Source organism: Dinoponera quadriceps, unplaced genomic scaffold, assembly GCF_001313825.1.
Source record: "Dinoponera quadriceps isolate SergipeBrazil2010 unplaced genomic scaffold, ASM131382v1 scaffold2099, whole genome shotgun sequence".
Taxonomy (NCBI): domain Eukaryota; kingdom Metazoa; phylum Arthropoda; class Insecta; order Hymenoptera; family Formicidae; genus Dinoponera; species Dinoponera quadriceps.
Window position 1 is genome coordinate 421,795 of NW_014556157.1, and position 21,307 is coordinate 443,101.

Here is a 21,307-nt window from a genome sequence, read left to right on the forward strand (position 1 = left end):
CGCGCAGCGCACCGTATCGTGTAGCATTACGCTGGACCGCTTGCTCGGTTCGCGAATTGGACCCGCGCCTCTGCGCGGATTAACCGGCCGAGAGGTGTCGCGGATAAACGATTCACTACAGACGGTTAAATCCAAGAGATGTGCGAGAGTCGTTCGAGGATTAATAATAACAATATATTTATAATAAAATATCTAGAATAAGAATCTGTATTAACGAAAAATCCTCTCGTGTGTTAAGATAAAATTGTAAATAAGAAATTTTTGTAAGATCAATTTAGGAGAACAGAGGGCATAGTACAAATATATATACAGAGAAGAAAATGTTAGAATCAAGTAAACTCATACGGGAGAGAGAAGATATACATAGTTCGCTTAATTAAAAATATTTCGTTAAAATATTTAGTTGTAAGTAACATAGATACGTCACCAATACTTATTTTTGTGTTTTAAAACACAAGTAAATCTCTTACACGAAGGAAATATCATATTGTACATAGTCAATTATATTTCTATTTCCAGTAAATCGTTGACAAGGAGTATTGGGGTAACCATTTTACTTGGATTAAGTAAATATTACTTGAACTTTTTTCTTCCAATATAGTAGAGAAGTAAATAAATAGATTAAATAAATGAGTAAAAATAGCGGAAGAACGGATCGTGTCTCGATTCGCAAGGAGACGCGGTCGGATCGATCGAGGATAAATATTCCGGATCGAGATACGGAGTAACGTAACGACAAGAACGCGATCTGCATCGATCGATTTTCTCTTACAGGCCTGCGACTGCTTGGGAGTCAGCAAGGAGTGCGATTACTTCGGTCTGAAATATCAGAACGCGAAGGGCGAAGAGCTCTGGCTGAACTTGAGGAACCCTATAGAGCGGCAAACCGGCGGCGGCGTGGCGCCACTAAGATTCGCTTTGAGGGTGAAGTTTTGGGTACCACCGCACCTGTTGCTGCAGGAGGCCACCAGGTAATGAGTTCTCGCGCGCTTATCGCTACTTGTCCGAATCCATTCGTCGCAATCAGCGGGCACTCTAGCTGCTCCGATCTATACGTGATGTTTTGGACTCGCGTTCTGACATGAACCAAACAATTATAACTAAATACGATAATAAAATAGTTATAATTAAATACGAGGGAAATGTCGCGGATGTTAAGGAGATGCTGTAATAGAAAACTTTGCCGATAAATTTAACTTTCTTATTTCTCAAAGTTTACGTCGTATTGACTGCACAGAATTATAAATGCTTTTACACAGTGCAAGTACGCGCAAAAATGAATCGAAGCGTTGCTGAATATGTGACGAAAACGATAAAAAATTTCAAAATTGACATCTCTAACCGTGAATTAGCGTGTAAATATTTACTTGATGCGAAAATCCTGCTGCTTGTACACACCGAATGTATCAATGCTCCGATCCGGAAAATTTCAAAGAATATTTATATATTTTTTCAATTAAGTTTAGAGGCCTAAAAAGGTACGGAAAGATTGTAAAAAAAACTTTCATATATTTTAGTCAGATTTTCCGTTAGATATAGTAAAAAACAGAATAGCACACATTCGCATTAATATCACACTTACACTTACGTAAAATCTATATGTGCAAGAAATATAAAAAGAGTAGCGTGCTCGTGTCAGTGTTTATGCAACATAATACTTCGAGGATCACTTTTACGTAATCGATGCATATCAAATTCGTCATTGGCATCCTCTTAACACGTTTGCTGCGCATTAATTCACTCGTACACATTGCGTCACACGTATACTTCATCATTATAATTAAAATGATTATACGATTTTCGACGTTATGCGTGCACTCCGCGGCATATACGCTTCATTATTATAATTAGAGTTATGTATGCAATTTTCGACTTTACTGCATACATACGTAAGGTTGAAAATTGTACAATTCTTGATTTAGGAAATGGTAAAGCACACATGACGCATACAGTGTGCACAGCGAACGACTCGCGTTCGACTAACCGTCTTAACCGAAATTCCGCGCATCGATGTATCTTCGTACAATTATCCAACAACAGGACGCTATCGCCGTGATACGGTGAAGTTGCATTTATCGTTCCTCATCTCGGGACGAGGATCGAGGAGAGGGCCCGCGTGTAATCTCGTAAACTGCATCCCAAGGGACCAATGCTTTCGTTGTCTCTACATAGTCGGTTGAGGTGAACGGATGGCTTACATGCGTTACGTGCGACAGACAAATCGTATGCGCCGGAGGACGAGGATGAGCGATCGTGTCGTGAATAGCAACCCCTCGCGACAGATCGGTCGTGTTGACAACTTGCTTTCGAGTGAGGACTCATTTCACGAATCGTCACAGCATTATCCGCGGGTGAATTCGGCGACACGAGACTTGGGGAGAAAGCACCAAAATCGACATATTATTTTGCATTTAGACTGTCAAGTCTCGTTCAAGATGTAAAATTAACATTGATGTTAATTTTCATAAGGATATTTTTATAAGGAAATTATTTTTCAAAGAAAAGGGATTCTGACTTCTTCTTTCCGACTATCTTGAACAAACAAGCGAGAGAAACAGGGGAAAATCAGTCGCCGATTGTTTCAACTTATTCTGCGAGATATTATTTTATATATTATTTTACAGCAAAATTCAGGTATGTAAATTGAAAGACCAGTCAATTCATACGTGTCGGTTTACGGAACAATCGAACCCTAACTTTTCTTACGTAGTGCAGCGATAGAGGATAGAGATTGACACAAGATCCAAAGTGATTGAAAAAGTTCCAAGCTCACGTTAAAAAATAGCATTGCCAAATAAATTACTTGTCCTTGACTTATTACTCCAGTTTTCATACGAATATAACTTAAGCAAAAGCTTCAACATGACGAAAAATAGAACAACACGTAACCGAACGTGCTTGTAAACGGAAACTGCCAATTCAGCTCCACCTACTGTACACAATTGACGGAATTTGTGTTCCGTCCGACATAGTTCACTGATGAGAAATGATATATGTACGGTTTGCCGTACCCATGTCAATTTTGACGCTTTTCCTCTAATGGGTTCGCGACGATAATCCGGTACGGGGATTCTCTGTCAATGAGGGAGCTCTTAATTCTCAACAGAGCCCTTAATCCGAGAGAGTACCTCGTCTTTCTTTTCATGCGATAAATTTCGAGTATCGGTAACTGGAAGCGGCTAGGTCAATACCTCTTCGCCACCCTCGGCTGGCGTTCATCGCGGGCTAAGTCGCTGCCTTAATTACAGGACATTTGCATCGGCTTCGAGTCTTCCCCGCATTTCGAAGCGAAGCCCCTTTTTGCGCCCCTTATTGATCCCCGAGCGGGAGTTGTGTATCCGGCCGTTGCCGCGGTGCGCCTGTATTAAATGTCAATCGAAGTTTCACGCTTCGCCGGTTGTTTGTTATACAATTACAAACTGTTGTGCGTACAGAGCACGCTTCGATAGGCGGCTACGCGGTGGCGGCGGCGAACGCATCATCGCGTTTCGCCGCGCAGTGAGACACGCGAGAAACCCCCCGTGAGAGATACGCGCAACTCCGGCTGTATTTTAAAATTAGTCCGTCTCCGTGCCATAAATACGCCGGGATGAGGAACTGTCACGGGAAATACACATCGCGGATGTTCGGCCGGGCAGCAAGTCGTTTTGTTTGAAGTTCTGATTGGCTCGTTACCGCAGCGCCGCCCGCCGTATTCAAAGCGAGTGTCGCGAACTCCCTCGCGCAGTTGCGAATTGCGTCCGCTGTAATCCGGATGCACTCGTGCGAATGCCGCGGCGAGAACGAGACGGAGGCCTCCGGTCCGAATTGAAAATCGTTTCCGCCGTAAAAATTCCTCTCTCGGGGAACCAGAGAGCGAGAGAGCGGGAACGGAGTGGAGAAATAGAGAGAGAGAGAGAGAGGGAGAGAAAATCGTAGGGGGAGGGGGGGAGAGAGAAAGCGTGGGAAGAAGAGTAGACGGGACTCGTTCGTGCAATCAGCCGGATTCCTTGGGCGCGATCCACGCGATCCATCGATCCTCGAGCGAGCACGTACGAAATTGGATGCTGGCGTCGCCGTGGGAGTACTGATTGCGTCGGGCGATATTGTTGTTGGATGTGTTTTCGGGCTCGGTGCGAAGGCGGGCGGGTACGTCTCTGCTCGGGAGATACACGGTAAATAATGTTATGCACGGCGCGGCGTTACGACGTCGATGCGATTTATTTTGAATTATTCGTGGCATTTGTATCGGGAGCATCATATCCTTCCTCCCCCTCCCCCCTCGCCCCTCCGTTTCCGGCTACGTGACCGTGCGGTGCCGCGCGACGCGATCGTCGCGCGCGCGCGAAATTGGATCGCGTCGGCGTGAAGTACGAGAGATATCTAAAAAGTGATTTCGAATTCTCCTCATTACGAGCGCCTGGTAATTGTATCGCGTATCCCCGGTGAGAAATTTCCGATTCTCGCGCGCGACCCAGAGTCGGAATTTTGGTTCTATCTTAAACATTTAATTCTACAACACAGCTAGTATCAGTATATAAGATAGAAGAATGTCATCACCACGAATGCGAAGGCTGTTCCAGGAGGCGTAGATAAGAGGCGGTTGTGGAGGGTGAAAAAGTCAATAAGTTATTTAAATATCGGCGCGAACTATCTTGAAGAGCGTCGAAGTAGTATTATCACAAAATTTCGACTCGGTATTCCGACACGGAAATGAAAGAACCCGCCGTAAGCCCGCGAATCGGTATCATGCGGAATCGATTGCATCGGCAATACGCTTACGATATTTGATTGGAACCGCGCTACTTTTTTTATTCGTGCTATCGAGCCACGACGATCAATTGGCGATGTGCTCTCGCGCGGAAATCGCGACTCCTCGACTATCGTCTCGTGTCCGTCGTCTCGAGGCGAAGGGAATTCACGACGCGACCACTCGACGGCTTCCTCCCGTCCGTGTCGCCTCGCGTCAAAAGTATCCGGCGAGTCGCAATTAAATGCGATCCGCGTCGGTTGCAATTAATAGCGAGCGACGCGGCGGTCCGCGGATTTCAGCAGATCGAAACATAATTCCAATTTAATCGCGGTCGCTCGAATCAGCCCTCGTGAAGCTAAACGCGCGAAGAGTAATGCGCCCGGCGTGCGAATTAATTCGTCGCTGGTACCGCTCGACGTTACTGTAATTGCGCCAGCTGACGCGGCGGGATCCCCCCTCTTTCTCTCTCTCTCTCTCTCTCTCACTCGCTCGCATTCAGCGAGCGTGTACGTGTCAGATTTACAGCAAATCCTTTTCCTTCTGCGTGTAACGCGAAAGAGACGCGCCGCGACACTCAAGTAGGCGGATGAAAAATGACTCGTTAGATCTGAGAGCGTCTTGTGTAGTTGCTGCGGAGCGCATGGATTGATTAATGTATAGCGTATCAGATTCCCGTGAAAATCACGATGCGCGCGTTACGTTTTCAACCACGTAACAAAATCCAACGGTAATGCCGACCTCAACGTCAATACACTCCTATGGCGAGAGCTGTGTATAACCGGTGGTTATCCCGCGGAAATATGAGAGAGCGGAACTTTTTTAATTGAGAAGTTGCGCCTTCACAAGACGAGCATGCGCGAGCGATACTTTAACGCGCTCACAGCTCGATTATCCCCCGCTGGAAAAGCCGATTTCACAAGCTTACCGCCCGGTGCTGCGACGCAATATCTCTTTCATAATCCGCTACGCTTCGGCGTCTTCCCGCGCTGACGTGTGTCTTTTGACGTGTCATCGACCAAGTTAAATCCGACCGGTCGGATCAAAGGGTCCATTTTTTTCGTGAATTAATAACGTACCGGTAATGGCTCAGATTTTTAATGAACAGTACTATGATATCAATACCGATTTGATATTGATGGAATACTGGGATAGCAATGGGCCAAGATTCGAAAATTTTGTAATTATACCGATTCGCAATATGGGAAAAATGATCCAAAATTGTTGATTCCCAGTAATGACTATTATTATACAATTGTTAATACCATAGTCGTACTGTGGAAGAAAGGATCAAAACTATGGGGAGGATGCTTGTTTGTATCTACAGATGTCCTCTTTTAATATCACACGAGGTGAAAAACGTCGAAGCGAGGCAGACTCGGCTTGAATCGAACTCAGATTTTCCGCTTGCCAGGCAACCGCTCTTACATTCACGGATTACGATTCGTGCTCTGAAAAGCATCACGGAGAATGATTTTGAAGACTCCTTCCTGCAATGGAATAAACGTTGCGAAGTGCATTGTTTTAGAAGGAAACTATTGTAAAGGGGACCAGATAGCGAATAAGTGGTATCTTAGTGAGATGATCTGTTTTAGGACAATTTTGAGATTATAATCGGAATATGCTGTATATGGGAAAATCTGGAAAAATGTCTGTACTCTAAGCTTCGAGCTTGTGACAGGACGCGTTGCCCTCTGTGGTCCCACGAGACGCGAATAATTTCGAAATAAGCGGCGTAACGAGCGGACAGACACATTATCTTAATTCGGCCGGTTATTATCTTAATAGTGGGGACGCTTTTAAGCGGTCGCAAAACGCGGCCGGTCTCTCGGAGGCACTCGCAGCAGGGTGTAAGCCAATTAATCTCTAATGAAATTATAAACCCGGTCTCGCGTCGCGCTGTTTTCCGTCCAGAATATCTCCTGCAGGATATGTACACGCCCATTGGTGGCGAACAGCGGCTCGGCACGTCGGGTAAACGGGTCTTCCTCTCCTCCCGCCTTCAAGCTGGTCACATAAGACACCGCAAAATTAATCTGACACGGGTCAGATTTAATTGCGTTACACCGCATCGCGCTGGCGCGTTTGAGAATGCTAAGATAAGGGACACGAGAGAGGAAGAGAATGCCGCCGAGGTTTTGCCACGAATGTCACGTCGTCATGCGCGGTTGACATTAATACTTATAATCTCGCTTTAGGACGATCCTCCGCCGAGCATTTGCTTTCGTGTCATTCCGCGAGCGATGCCCGATGTTGTATGCGCGTGGTGTTATTATTACGCGATTAACGAAATTGCTTGGTGTGCTGCTCGCACCGAGAGAAAATTAATTAAGTATGATAGTGAAGTAACAAAAATGGAATAGTGAAAGAAATTGACTATTATACGTTGATAGTTCAAGTTCATTCTATTATATTCTGCATCCTTAAAAGAACTATAAATATATAGTTTACATCAAAATTGATCATAAAATATAGTGGGATTATAGTTCCTACAACTATTGTTTTCTCCTTCTGAGGCTGTGGGATTTTATTCTGAAGAGAAAAAACCAAGTTAAGAGAAGGGACAGACGTGTGCGAAGGAAGCTCAATTCGCGTGCTTTACGAAACGACGCGAGACAGGCACGTACGAATCGATTGGTTCAGGTGAGCTAGCTAGCTAGTTGGATAGCTGGCTGACTGACTGGCTGCAATCATCGGCACATTCCGCTTTCTATTTTCGGTGTTTTCTTATTCATCACATTACAGACGCGGTGTAATTCAAGCTTAATCGCCGTCGCGTGATTAGCCGCGGCTCGTCGAAATTAGCCCTTCGCGAGTTCCTTTCGCGTTCGGTCGATACTCCGATATTCCTCGTTACGTTAAACCTGTCGGCAGTATTTCCATCGACGTCACTAATGCGGAAATACGAAAAGCGCAACTGCAAAACGCTCGAGAGCGATGATTTTGTTTTTTTTTTTCATTCTTTTTTTTTCGCAAACGTGGCGCACTTCATCATCATATTTCATCAGACAACGTATAAATCACGGCATATCGCGTCAATTATTTCGCGCCGTCGATTCCACGTATGATTTATTGATCCGCGCATTTTTTATTCGTACAAAAAACACAATTCTCCGATCGCAAATTCGGACCTTTCGTCCGACGTGTAGGAGCCTCGCGCCGGCGGTGCTCGCGTTTGATTTATCGACGATCTACATTTCGTTTGTGTAACGGCGTCACGACTTTCCTGTCACATTTCGCTCGTAAATTTCGGCAGGATATACGACGCGAAGTAACGCCTCGCCATTATCACATTACGCGGCGATCGATGATTAAAATAAGAAAGAAAAAGTCCGCCGAAAATTGTCGCGTCGATATTTTAGGCATATTTGATGCCTACGGCGAAAGTTGACAGATAGTACGATTAACGTCCGAATAAAAATTCGCTTGCGTGAACTTTCATGCTGCTTATTCACACACCTACCACCATAAAGTTAATATCTTTAATTTTTTGCGGACTTTAAAAACTGAGAAGATCCAGCCGGAAATCGATTTCTTGTTTTTAAATCTTACCATTTTGTAAAAAAAAAAAAAAATCAAATTTTATTCTCCATCGTAGTAAGAATGACGAGCCACGGGTTTGTAGTTTAAACATTTTTTCGCCGTTTTGATTTCAACAACCTACAATGCGCAAAATTATTTATGACTTTATTGATATTTTTCCGAGCCATATGCGTGTAAGGTTATTATGACTGACGCTATAATAACACTTATTAAAATAGTTCTCCTGGCTATCATTCTGTCGTCTATCATGATTATAGTATCACAAATATTTAAATAAATATTAAAATATTTTTCTCTCAGTGTACGGTTCGAACAACTTTTCACTCGATGTAGTTCGGAACGCAGCCAATGTTCAAGAGAAGAGGAGTGTTTTTGAATAATTTCCCGAAGTTGAGATCTCTCGAGTTCAGATATCGGCTATGTTCCGAGCGGCATCGAGAAAGGAGTATTGAAACTGTGTTGAAACCAAGTGTAGCGGCGGCGCCGGTCGGTAAAGTGTTAACTTCCGACACTCGGCTGTTGTTTCGCCATGTTTGTCGCGTTTACGTCGCGCGTGTCGAAGGTAGATTGAAGGATGTAATTCGATCAGCGCGCTCTTATTAATCCACCGCGAAGTTGCGCGCGTTACTGGAAAGTCGTCGTCGCCGTCAGGATCGTCTATCATACGCGGCAAAGACGAGGGAGCGCGGTGGAGATCGTCGCAACCATTTCTTTCGACTACGGAGGCGCGACGTTGATAAAGACAAAGTGTTTCCGTATCCAAGGCGGTCGGAACTCATAGTTATCTGCAGAATTACAACTGCGACTTCTCATAAGAATATCAGAACACACGAGTCGTTTGTCATTTGTTCGCGCCACTCGAGATCCCGCGGGCTCGCATCCGAGGGTGGAAGCCCCCGCGGGGCGAGGACGAAGATTACGACGCCGTTATTCACTTTTGGCGATCGTCAAATTCCGCTTCCCGCTGCATTCGGACGTTCAAGCGAACGGAATAGTTGCGATGTGATTTTGCCGTAAGTATATCGTGTGAAAAATAATACGGGTTTCCCGAATGTAATATATTTGCCGAGCGGTAACGTCAAGTTTTCGCAAATTGTTACGCAAATGGACATTCCAGGACTCACGTATCGATTTAACAAAGAATGGCGCGCGAATGTGATAATTATAATAATTCAATATGCAATATACAGATAATAATTCAGAATGTAGTTGTTTGGAATGTCTATTAATTCGATGTTTCAGCGTGTGCGCGACACTCACGTAAATTACGGATTTGTTGTCGACACTCATTGCGACACGCAACGTTACAACGAAACCGTATTATGGCTTTATAAATATATCAATGTTCGCAGCAAATTTATGTGTTTCGAACGACTTTCGTAACGGCTTGTTCGTTAACGTTCAAAGTACGCAGCGCATGAAACTTTAACACACTGTGACAAGAGAATACGTCGCTTTTATGACGCACACAGTGACTTCTGTCTTTTTTGTTCAAGACTTTCTTCGCGACATTACCATTTTCATGCGCAATTCGAGCGCGTAATATTCGTATTATTCGCGAACACAGGAAAAATGACGAATATCGTGAAACGTGCGATAATTTGCTTTAATGAAACTAAAAATAATTCATCTCGTTTGTCCCGCGATGGTAATAAACGGGCTGAAATAAAATATATATAGCAATTTTGTTTGCAGAGGCATAAAAAAAAACCCCCTGATAACGCGTGAGCAAAAAACGGCCGCTTTTTATCGCCCGTATATCGGCCGGGGGAAAAAATACCACTCACTTCTAAAATTACGTCCATCGTCGAGCATCACCGGCGCGGAAAAAGGTCACCGGTACCGCGGCATGTGTGCTACGTGTTATAAATTATAAGTTTTATCTCTCGCCCGGATACGGCTTAACTCCGATGAGAAGAAAAATGTCGTCCGCGTGCGACGTCAGAACGAGGACGCTACAAAGGAAGAAAGCAGAAATTCGAGTTCATCGCACTCAGGTGCGGATTCGTCGTATGTCAAGAGCGGTGTGCGGTGTTCGCGATTCGCACAAAGGGGCGGGTAACTCGCACGTCTAAGAAAATCGGGGCATCGAGAGAAGCCGCTGAAAAGTTCCGAACGAGAAATACATCGACAATTATTCGAACTCATTCGAGTCGAGATCTTGGCCCTATATTTAAACCTTGAGTTTCACCAACACAACAGAAGAGCTAAGGATGGTTTCTAGACCTCATCTTCCCAAAGTAGGTTTTTAGCAGACCGTAAGCCATTCACACGCAGGCGTGAACTATCCTCAAGAGCATCAAAGTGGCACCGGAATTGGGCATGTTCACGTATTTCGCGCGTTCACGAGCGTTGTTTGTTGCGAATTAATTTTCACAGAAATTAGAATAACGTTCGATTAATCGGATGGATGCCTGCGAATACAGCGCTCGCGATAATATTTGTTACAGTGGCATCGTCAACATAAATACACACATGGCGCATATTCAATGAAATTTCACCCGATAAACTCGGTTGAATAACAGCGTAGTAGTTGAATGAACCGAATCTGGTAGCAGTATTCAAGCCGACGATTGTTCGACAAATAAATGTAATTTCACGAATCTACGAACCTCCATCTCGATCTGTGCTAATTCCTTATAAGAGTTCACTATAGCCTCATGAAGATATATCCGAATTCGATGGTCCAAAATTTTGCCCCTGTATTAAACTTTTAATTCTATAACGCAGTAGAAATTAAAATAACAAAACAAGGTTCACAATTTCGTTTCTAATAATATAATTTGCTTTTCCCTATTTTGAAATTTTCCTGACTGGAACATTAACACGTCCGGCACGTGCAAGCTGCAGGATTTCCATATCAGGTACATATTTACGCTGACAGTTGGAAATGTAAATTTTGAAATTTTAGAATCACTTTCCTCGTATATCGAGCAGCATTTCGATCATTTCATTTTCAGTATTCCATCGGTCTAAAGTTTTCAAGTATGGCATCCCTTTAAGAGCATCAAAGTGGCATCGGGATTTCGACTCGACATAACGATTTACGATCATGTAAGTTTTCACTGGAGAATCTTTCGATTGAAGCAAAAGTAATTATTCTCAACGGTAAACAGCGGTTTGAAATACGGCACAGCCGTATCCGCGTATTTACGCTGTCGTTAATCTCAAAGAGTCCGTTGAAGCGTAAATTGCAAAAGACGACCGAACTGCGAATCGTCTCGTCTGAAACGCTCTTGTTACAGTTCGTTGTTCGCTGTTTTTCACACGGTGAGTTCTTCCGCCCTTAGCGTGGAAGTTGCACTTTTTCGGTCCGCCATTGTCAATGGCCCCGTACCGACTGGCCCGACGACCCCCTCTGCCGGGCTTTCGGCAAAAAGCAAAACACGCCGGTGGTTTTCGGAAAACGTATGGGGGTAGAGACGCGCGTCGTCGAAAGCGCGTTGCATCCGCCGATAAAAATAAATTGGCGGCACAAAGAGCGCGAATCACGTTCAGGTGGGTGAAGGGAGCCGGCGTCGTGACGCGGCCGGGAAAAACTTTCGCCGGCGAGCCACGAATGAACAGATGGCCGCGGTGAAAAGCACGAGGAGCGAAGGGGAGGAAGGGAACGAGATATGGGGTGTGAGAGCGCACGTTGCGCGCTAAATGGGCAAAATATCGCAGCGGCGTAACAAAGAGCGCGATCGGGGCCGGCGACGACGACAGGACAGGGGTTGGAGTTTGAAAGGGGATGGCTATGTTTTAGGAATACAAATAAAGGATTTATTGCAACGCTCCTGTCGTAAAGTATCGAATCGTCCTTCCCGGCAATCCTCGTCGAAAAATATCTGAATATTTCACCGTCTCCGGCGTCCCGTGTTGAGACTAGAAATCTTGCAACGCCTCCTCCCCTCCCACGCTGATTGTACCGCGAAAATTTCGGGGACCGAGAACAGGGGAAGGGGGGGGGGATTGAATCGTTGCTTAATGAAATAAGCCCGGCTCTGATTTACTTTATTATACCGACGGAACGTTAAATTTCGAGAGATATAAAACGCATTATTAATCAAGAGAAAGAGAGAGAGAGAGAGAGAAATAGAGGAGAATCCTCTGTACTCTCCTCACTATGTGTTCCTCTGTGCAAAAAGGTTGCCGGTTTGAACTGTTGTAATTCTACCTCCGCATTTTAATCGGTATTTTGTTCTAACCGCATCATTTCCTAGCCGCTTCGCCACGGTTAAATTCGTTACAACGGCCGCGGGCGAGAGAGAAATAACGACTCTCGCAACTTCCACAATTACACGTGTAATTCGCGCGATAAATTTCTCGCCGGGCGTTTCCCTCTATGTCGCGTTCGTCTAATCAATTGGCGTCTTAAACTTCCCGGCTCACAATCCCCGCGCGTTTCTCCTCGCGTCGGCTCGGGAGACGATGTAAATCTTGAATCGCGCGCTAACGCGCGTTTACGACGTTTCACGACGACGCACCGCGACGGCGGCTGCTATATTTTCGAGCACCATCCCGCGCGGAAGAGATTTGTCTCCGGCTGGTGTGCGGGCGGCGAAACTCGCGAGAGACGGCAGGTTCATTAGCGAGGGACGACATAATTCAGAGTTAGTCGTTTGTAAATCAACCCTGCCGGGTAGCGGGTTAAGGACTCGAGCACGTGTCGCGCGCGCTCGCTCGCTCGCTGCGCGACAAGAGTTAAATTAAATATTACTTCATAAGGGGGGGTAGGTAATCTTTTAGATAAATTTTAATTTAATTTGTCGGGCGTGTCGCTTTGTGTCATTAGCGTTGATTATATGATAGTGATTTTTCTATACTTTATAAATTTGTCATTTCGCCTCTTCGCCGAAAAACGTCACTTTAGAATCGGATAAATTTCCAGGCGCGCGAGAGAACGTAAGGCGATTAGAGCGTAAAATAAAATGAAATATGAAATGACTGTGAAGGGAAATTGTGCGGAGGCTGAAATATTGGTTACCGCATCATCAGCGGGTAAAACGCTATCGTTGCTATCGCGAGGGCGGGGGGGAGGGGGGATTTGCACGCGACCTATTACTCCATCGCGCAAAGTGAATTTTGCGAAGATACGCCGCATCGCGATTGCGCGATTGATAATATCGAACTCGAGGCAAATAACATCCTCGTCGCGCTCCTGGAGCTTACTTTTTCCTGACTTCGCAGACTCCTCCCTCCCCAGCCCCTCTCACTCTCTCTCTTTCTTTCTCTTTTTTTCTCGACAGCTGCCTGCTCTGTGTAACTTTCGAAGGGCGAAGTATCGATCGATTTTGAACGCGCGAGTTACATCGCGTGGAGTTCATCGCGCCATATCGTTCCGGAGAGAACGGCTCTGCGAGCGGGGCACGAAAGTGGTAAGATAACCGTCAGGAATGGGTTACCGCGCTTTCGCCGGTGAGTGGCGGAAGAAATTCAAGAATATTCCGCATCCTTCCAATAACCGACATGCTGACGATGGTTGTTCTCTTTCGCGACAGTGAGCATCGAGGGGTGACAGGATCCGGAAAGAATTTATGAACGCGCGAAAATACTCCTCTTCTTCTCGGCGGAATGTCCCGAAATGAGGTCATTTTCCAGTTTGCACGACGAATCATCGCGTCTCCTCGGACAAAATTGCTTACACGGGGCCCTATTTCGGAGGTGCGCGAAATTAATGGGACAATTAATTTAATTGTCATAACCGCAATTTGGTGGACCTTGTCAAATAATTTGGTTGACATTTCGACGAAATGTTTGATTATTGCGTCTAAGAAAAAATTTAGTTTTCTTCGGTAAAAATGAGAAAAAAGCTATTCTTGTCGAGGAGCAAATCTCTGATTTCCAGTATCCTAGTCTAATGTTTTATATCTACCGTGTTACGAGCGCTGTTGGATATAAAGATTTAGTTTCAAAGGTATGGATGTGGCTTTATATGTGGATCGTTTAAAGCTTATTGTGATATCTTTCATGATAAGGCTATTTCAATCTATTAAAGAAACCAAAAGAAACCGAGCAAATAATTTGGTTACGCTAACTCAAATGAATTTATGAATTTTGTCCTCTCCATAATACATTCGGTTGGTGCGAATGAAAAATGTTTTATCGTCAACCATAATGTGTGTAACAAATATTTTGGTAGCTCTTTGCAAAAATAAAATTTTCAGTGTACAATCGTTGCTGAAAACGTGTGTGTGTGTGTGTGTGTGTGTGTACATATGTGTGCGTGCGCGCGCACAGCTGTCAGTCGCATTTAACGGGCCATTTTCCCGGACGGACGCCACGAGAAGTTGCATTTTTATTCGCGGCGTAATAATTTTTATTTCGGTCCGGCCACTCGTCTCGCGACGTTTACACGGCGCACTAATCCGCCCCAGCGTCGAAGAAAGCTTCGTTGGCGATTTGGGTCGGGCGAAAAAGTACGACGTACGTAAGTCCACCCGTATATCTCTCGGCGGGATGTGTGTTGGAGGTATAAACCGACAATTTTCGGGCCACGCGGACGCCGGGCGCCCACCCTCTCTGACAACTCCGGCAAATCTCTACGTCACGCGACGCAAGGCGGATTTAAGTGTATAATTCATTGTTACTGTAACGTCGCGCGCAAACGGGGCGCCCCAACTTGCGCGCGCTTACAGCAAAATCTCGCGAGATGTAATTGGAAGGACGAGTGAAATGGGATTGATAAATCCGTATCCGTTTGCGCTGACCCTCAAGCGCGCAAGCGGCGTGTCATATCTAATACCATTATCAGTTCTTCCTCGGATCATAGAGGAGAAGCACCAAAATCGACATACCATTCCGTCTATGGGCTCTAAAGCCTACAACCACGAGATATAAAAGAAATATATAATTATCGTGCTTATATCGTAATTAGTCCCCCGCTCAGAGGGCTGCCACCATGATAGCCAATAACAAAAATACGCATTGTCGATTGTTTTCTGCATCAACCGTTTTCTTCTTTACAGCATAACGTTTATTTATGATTTATGATTTATGCTCTTTGTCACCAACATCCAAGTTTGACATAAAGTGACGGCTAACATGAGAAAAATCAAAGCGTGCCAAAACAGGTTCGCTTACCTTAACATAATAGACGAAGTTCATGTTCTGTCTGAGTTCAGTAATTTATAGCCAAGAAACATGGGTGTGTCAGTTTATCATACCTGTGTCGGTTTTGGTGCTTCCCCTCTAAACTATTTTGCGTTCTGAATCATTCTCTGTGAGAGGCGTCCGAAAAAGTTTACCGTTAAATTCACAGACGCCCCTTTCCTTTTTCTTTCGCGCTTGATTTTCCCGTTAACGAAAATTTGATTGGCCGCCATCCATCTTCGAGACTCCTTAATTTTCAACGTCAGCTCCCTCGATAACTAAGCCGCGACTTAAAATTCCGTCAAAGTAAACGCCATTTGAATTTAAACGCAGAATAAAGTTTCTCGTCGTTTATTTTTTATCCCTGAAACTTAATTCGCGAAAACTTTTCACTTACAGTCGCTCGACACTTAAAGACTACATTCTACCGATCGACGGTAAACCGATTACACGGAATAAATTTGTAAATTTTGTATCGCTAATTTTCTCAAAATCGACAAGTTAATATCAAACATTTCCCGTCCACTTCTTCTGAATGTCCTGCCCAGTTTCTTCGTCGTAACGCCTTTCGCACTTCCGCTTCGATAATTCAATGTATGTGCAAGATAAATAAATAAATTAAGATATCTTTTCTCGATTGTGCTTCGTTCCCGCGGAATTTGCGCCGCATCTCTCGGCAGCACTTAGACAACCGCTGATAGCCCGCTGAGAATATTAAATAGCGCAATTACGTTTTATCCTCCGGTGCGTAGCTTAATTCGCGCCGCTACGTTTATTATCGTGTAATGGCGGAGAGAGAAAGCGCGATATTCGGCCGCGCGAGGTAAGGAAATTCGCCGGAAAATTACGAAAAGCGGGCTAGGTATAAGTAACGCATTGTTATTGCTGCGCGCGATGGCAACACGTTCGGGTTCGAGCCAAGCGACGGTTTATTCGCTTGGCACGCATTCGAGGGACTCGAGTCGCGTTTCCAGCTGGAACGAGGCGGGGCTGAAATACAGTTCTGATAATGGTTTGTAAACTTGCAGCTTGATGAACCGAATCTCTCCGCGAACGAGGTTGCGAGGTACCTCTTCGCTTGCCGTCGCGGCTTTCTCCCGTCGACTCATCTCTCTCCGCAGCGCTTCCTCGGAAATTTAAGCCTGAAGTTTTAAATGAACTGAGATAGCGAATCCGGAGGTATATTGCGTTTGAAAAATACGAGAGGAGACGAAAGAGAAGAGGAAATGCGACAGGCGAATGAAAGCTTTCCTCTTCTTCTTGTTTTTTTTTTTCCAAATTGAGTAGCTTTTTACTTAATTTAATTTTTGAAAAGTTTCATCGCCGCGAGCGCGAGTTTCGCTTTTTATAATGCAGAAATCGCGTCCGCAGGTGCAAACATCGTGATAAAATGTTTTGACACGACATATCAATTTGACAGTTGCAAAACAATACATAAAATACAATGTAAAATTCTGTTTTTCCGCGCGGGGAACACCATCCATTCCGGGATTATATTCGTTTTATATGAACCATCGCGCACGCAGAGCGCAAACGTATGCACGTGTGCCGTCGGGTGTCAAAGTGTTACATCCGTGCGTTTCATTCGGACTTGGACCCGCCAGTGCCATCGAGAGGGTACGAGAGTGCCTGCCTGCTCTCGTCGTGGTTCGTCTCATATGGGTAACCCGGTGGTGTTATCGTCACACCGCGATTCTCGCTCGACCGTCACGATCGGATCGAAGCGCGTTTTCAAGACTTTTTATATATTTCGTCTACCGTTGATACAACCATCAGTTGAGTAGAGTATCGGAAACACCGAGCGAGCGGTGAGGCGTGCTCGCGATTTATCGGCGCCAGTAAAGATGCAAACGGGCGGCCGGAACGGTCTTCCGCCCCGAGTCGATACTTTAGCCCTATGTGTTAAAGCCTTTCATTCTATAATTATATATTCTTGTGTTACTTGAGAATAATTTTCGTAAGCTGAAAGGGAAAAATATCGGATAGAAAGAACGACATTTTTAAACTGATACAGTTCTTAATTCAAAGAAGTATTTTCTTAATAACAAGATTTTTTTTTTCATATAAGCAAGTCTTATCTTTGTGTAAAATTATATTCTTATAACTCCGGGGTGTCCCGGTTTTCGCGAATTTAATTAATATGACTGATTCCCGAGCTCAAATGGAGATGGAAATCCTGACATGAAATGTCGGGGCTATTGCAATTTTTAAATACGAAAGTATGTGTCAAGTAGACGAATTAGAGGGCTGAAAATTCGCGCGCTCAGACACGGTACAACGCACTGTAGTGAAGGTGCCCTCGTATATCCCAACTCTTTAATAAAAATCTGAGCCTTGAATTGATACTAATTTGTTTTCTGTATAGAATTAAAGATCAAGAGAGAAGTTAGTAAGTGTCAATATCGTCAAAATAGATTTTTAATAATCTACAGGCCATCTCTCTGACTGGGACGCAAACTGTCTAACACTTTTACGGCCACTGTCACTGTATTCTGCCGGCGGCTATCGCCTTGTAAAGAAATGTTTCTCAATAATAACAGTTTACAAGTGCAATATCATAAGGGCTACGGTAAACGTTAAGTTACACAAACGGATTTACATACAAGAAGGATATTCGTTTCTTTAGATACCATTTAAGCGAGCTCTTTGAAATTTGTTGGCAACAGCCGAACATTTTTCCGAAACAAGTGCAGCCATCAAAGTGTGAAAAGCGTCCAAGTAGCATCAAAATTTCGACGCGGGACGGGGCCAAACTTCGCACCGGGGAGTATCAATTCCGCGGGCGGCATTGTTACCGGCTTTGCGGTCGTTTACGACTCCGGGAAATCGGCGGGAATCGAGCGGAAGCGAGCCTCGTAAAAAGCTAATCTGATTTACAGCGGAATCTCAATCCGTGAGGCGCTCGTAAAAGCCACCGGCCGGACTTTTACGCGTGCGCGCATGCCTCGGAAGAACAAACTTTTGATATTAAGTATAACCCTCGGCCACTATGCGTGCCGAAGTACCTAAACACTTTTAAATACCGCGGAGCTAATTGCATGCCGTCGGAGCGGCCGCGCTGGGATGAACGGTAGTCGTGGTCGCCATCGAGTTAAGCGCTCCATCGGCGGAGTTCGCCTCGTTTCATTTTAGAAACTTTTTGCCCGGCCTGATCCCCCGGCTATAACGATATACCGAAAACGATCCTCGTTCGTTCTCTTCTTCTTCTTTTTTTTTTCGCCATTGCGTCGAGTCCCTAAAAGGGCTACGGGATAAGCCAGCCGCTGAGTGAGAGCGAGGAACCGCATTCGGGACGATCCGAGCGCGAATTGTTCGCCCGCGGCGAGTTGCGCCTCCGAGAGGGATTAGTTTCGAAGGAAGCTCGAGATGATGGACATATTCAGAGGGAACGGCTAATTAGTTCGAGCTTTTAATAGCAGGAGGTCCTTAATAGCAGCGGCAATGTGGTACACGAACGGTACGCGGATGCATCGCAGTTGTCGCGTTTCCATCGTCACAGAATAGACACGGAGATCGTTTTAGCGTCTCTATTACTACGCCGAAGTATACTCCGCCACGTAATCTTCCCACAACTGCGACGGAATGGCGCGACTTATATTTATGGGTGGTTTGAAACGGCTGGGAGAATGGATAGCGGTTCAACGACTGTATCGCGACTTCCCAACGACTTCATCACTGACCTGCTGATTTTAATTGACAGAAAGGATCAAAATCGATGTACACATTTCACATACAGGGCTTTAGAATGCAAAAATAACATGATACGTCGGTTTTGATGTTTTTCTTCTATCAACTTGAAAGTTACTGTTTTCATTGACTCGATGTCAATTAAAAGACGCCCCAACCGCCTCTCGACAGACCCCCGTCGCCGACGTTGAAGGCAACGAGCGCACTATTGAGTTCAGAGTTCAAAGTAGCCACGAGTTTGTCTATCGCAGACAGGCAAGGAAATTTCGAAAATCACCGGCGTGGAAACTCATCACCGGTCCTGCTCCCGATGCGAAAGAGGGAGAATCAGATAGCGGTCGGATGTCGGCCGAGCCGCGTTTCGGGTTTTGCCGCGATGGAAGTTACAGTTGAAGGTGGCTAAAAGGGAAGAAATAGAAACAGAGGGTAACAGCGGCGCGCCGCTATACCCGGGAAATAGCGGGCGTTCGCTCTCGAGATTTCGCTTACCTTGAGCTGTCTGGCATCGCCGGCGTTGTAATCCGACGGTATTACAGCCTCTCGCGACGAGGCGTGCCTTTCTTCTCCTTTCTCCTCTCCCTCTTCTCTCTAAACCGCGTTACATCGCGGAGAAACGTTTCTTGAGAAATGTGGGCGCGCCCAAGTTTTTCCGGTACGCGCCGTTGAGATTAAGGGGATTTCCTTTAATTGGTCGTAAAAGCGTCCCGAATGTAATGGCGGTACGCGCGCGCGCGCACGGCCGTGTAATTCTGCGGCGATGTAAGCGCAGACAGGCGGAACGGAGGAATTGCGCGAGACAAACGACGGTATAATGATTCGCGATGAACAGCAGCGAGAGCCGTGTGTTTCACCTTTTACGCCAGGGATAAATATTGCGCTCGCAATTATTATTATTATTGATAAACGAGAGGCGCGCGCACTCGCACTGCATTTCCATCCGTGCGAGAGACAAGCTGCTTCACAGCGTGATATTGTGTAACGTAATCGTGTTGTAATATAACGAGATTCTAGCGAGATTGTAAACCTTGTGTTGCTCGCAGTGAGAATAAACTGTTGCAGTGCGATAGCAGGACGACCCACTGACGACGAGCGTAAACGTCCATCTATATCGGCCTTTTTTTCCCGTTTGAGCAAACACGCTGTTGTAAAGAAGGTGTAATTGGAGAATTAAAAACATGATACATTTTGGAATATATATATATCTTTTAATTCAATGGCTTTATATATCTCTCTCTCTCTCTCTCTCATTCGGGATAGGGAAAATATTTTCAGGAATTCGGAGGGGCTTTGTTTGTGGAAATGCGCGCGTCTTCTTTTGGACGGGCTTTTTAAAATGTTATTCCTCCTCTCTCATTGTGGATTGCATTCAAACGTACTTGTTACGAGCAAACATGGAAATTCGAGACGCAAACGTAACGTATAACGTGGGTGAAATTAAATATAGAAGGTACCGTGAAAGTTTCTTCGGTCTCGTTATGGCGAAGAAACAAAAAAAAAACAGGCAAATATAAGTCGAAACCTGTTGAGCATGACACACAAGTTAAGGTGTGCACGCATTTCTTCCTCGTAGGCACCACTGGCCTAGACGGTAAACTAAAGGTTACGTTGGAGGTTGTAATTACCGAAATTCCTCAGGCGCAAAATTGTATCGCGCAATTCACGAAACGGCGGACATTGCGAGGATTGCGACTGCAATTTTATGTCAAGTGTAAAAAGTAAACTATTCCTTGATGTCAGGGATCAAACGCAGCTCGGTTTTTTTTATTCATGAGACCGTTGATTTGAGTTGAAACGCGCGTTATACTTTCGATTTTTCGATCTAATATAGTCGCGCGATTCTCCCCATTTCTCTTTCCGATAACAGATTTAAATTATCGCGGCTTACGCGATCGAATAATCGAGCACGTCCGACAAAGGAACTCGCGGGGATATCGACTGTACTATTTAAGATGTCTCCCGCGCGGCGGGGATGGACGAGCGGAATTCCGAGGGCTCGTAGAAACTTCTGCGGTAAAATCGAACGGTCTCGCGTAACTCCGGTATCGGCCGAATAGTTCCCCTGCTCAATTTCATCGAATGGACCGATCTGAAGGAGAGCGCGGCGTTACTATCGCGCGGCAGAATTAAGCGGGAATAATAACGGCAGTTTCCGAGCGTTCCCGTATAATTCCGGGGATGTTTGCAAAATTACAGATTCAAATCTTGTTCGGGGCGTAAAGTCGCGGCTAGAAGTCGGCCGACGTTCGCGGTGCGATCGGTGTCGGAGCTCGATCG

The 21,307-nt window shown here is 45.2% G+C and overlaps 1 protein-coding gene and 1 long non-coding RNA gene across 6 annotated transcripts in view; one reads left to right on the plus strand and one right to left on the minus strand.

Annotated features, from left to right (window-relative positions):
• LOC106747032 (E3 ubiquitin-protein ligase MYLIP) overlaps nucleotides 1-21,307 on the plus strand; it is a 228,297-nt gene that overhangs the window by 187,749 nt on the left and 19,241 nt on the right. For 3 of the 5 annotated variants that reach the window (XM_014624269.1, XM_014624270.1, XM_014624271.1), the window contains one exon: nucleotides 775-971. In XM_014624269.1, coding sequence (XP_014479755.1) covers nucleotides 775-971 — 197 coding nt within the window. Of the gene's footprint in view, nucleotides 1-774; nucleotides 972-4,080; nucleotides 4,155-13,823; nucleotides 13,919-21,307 lie in introns of those variants that run through there. The other 2 variants (XM_014624274.1, XM_014624273.1) reach the window with 2 other exon arrangements.
• LOC106747034 overlaps nucleotides 1-21,307 on the minus strand; it is a 108,722-nt gene that overhangs the window by 66,328 nt on the left and 21,087 nt on the right. The gene's annotated exons all lie outside the window — the stretch shown is intronic.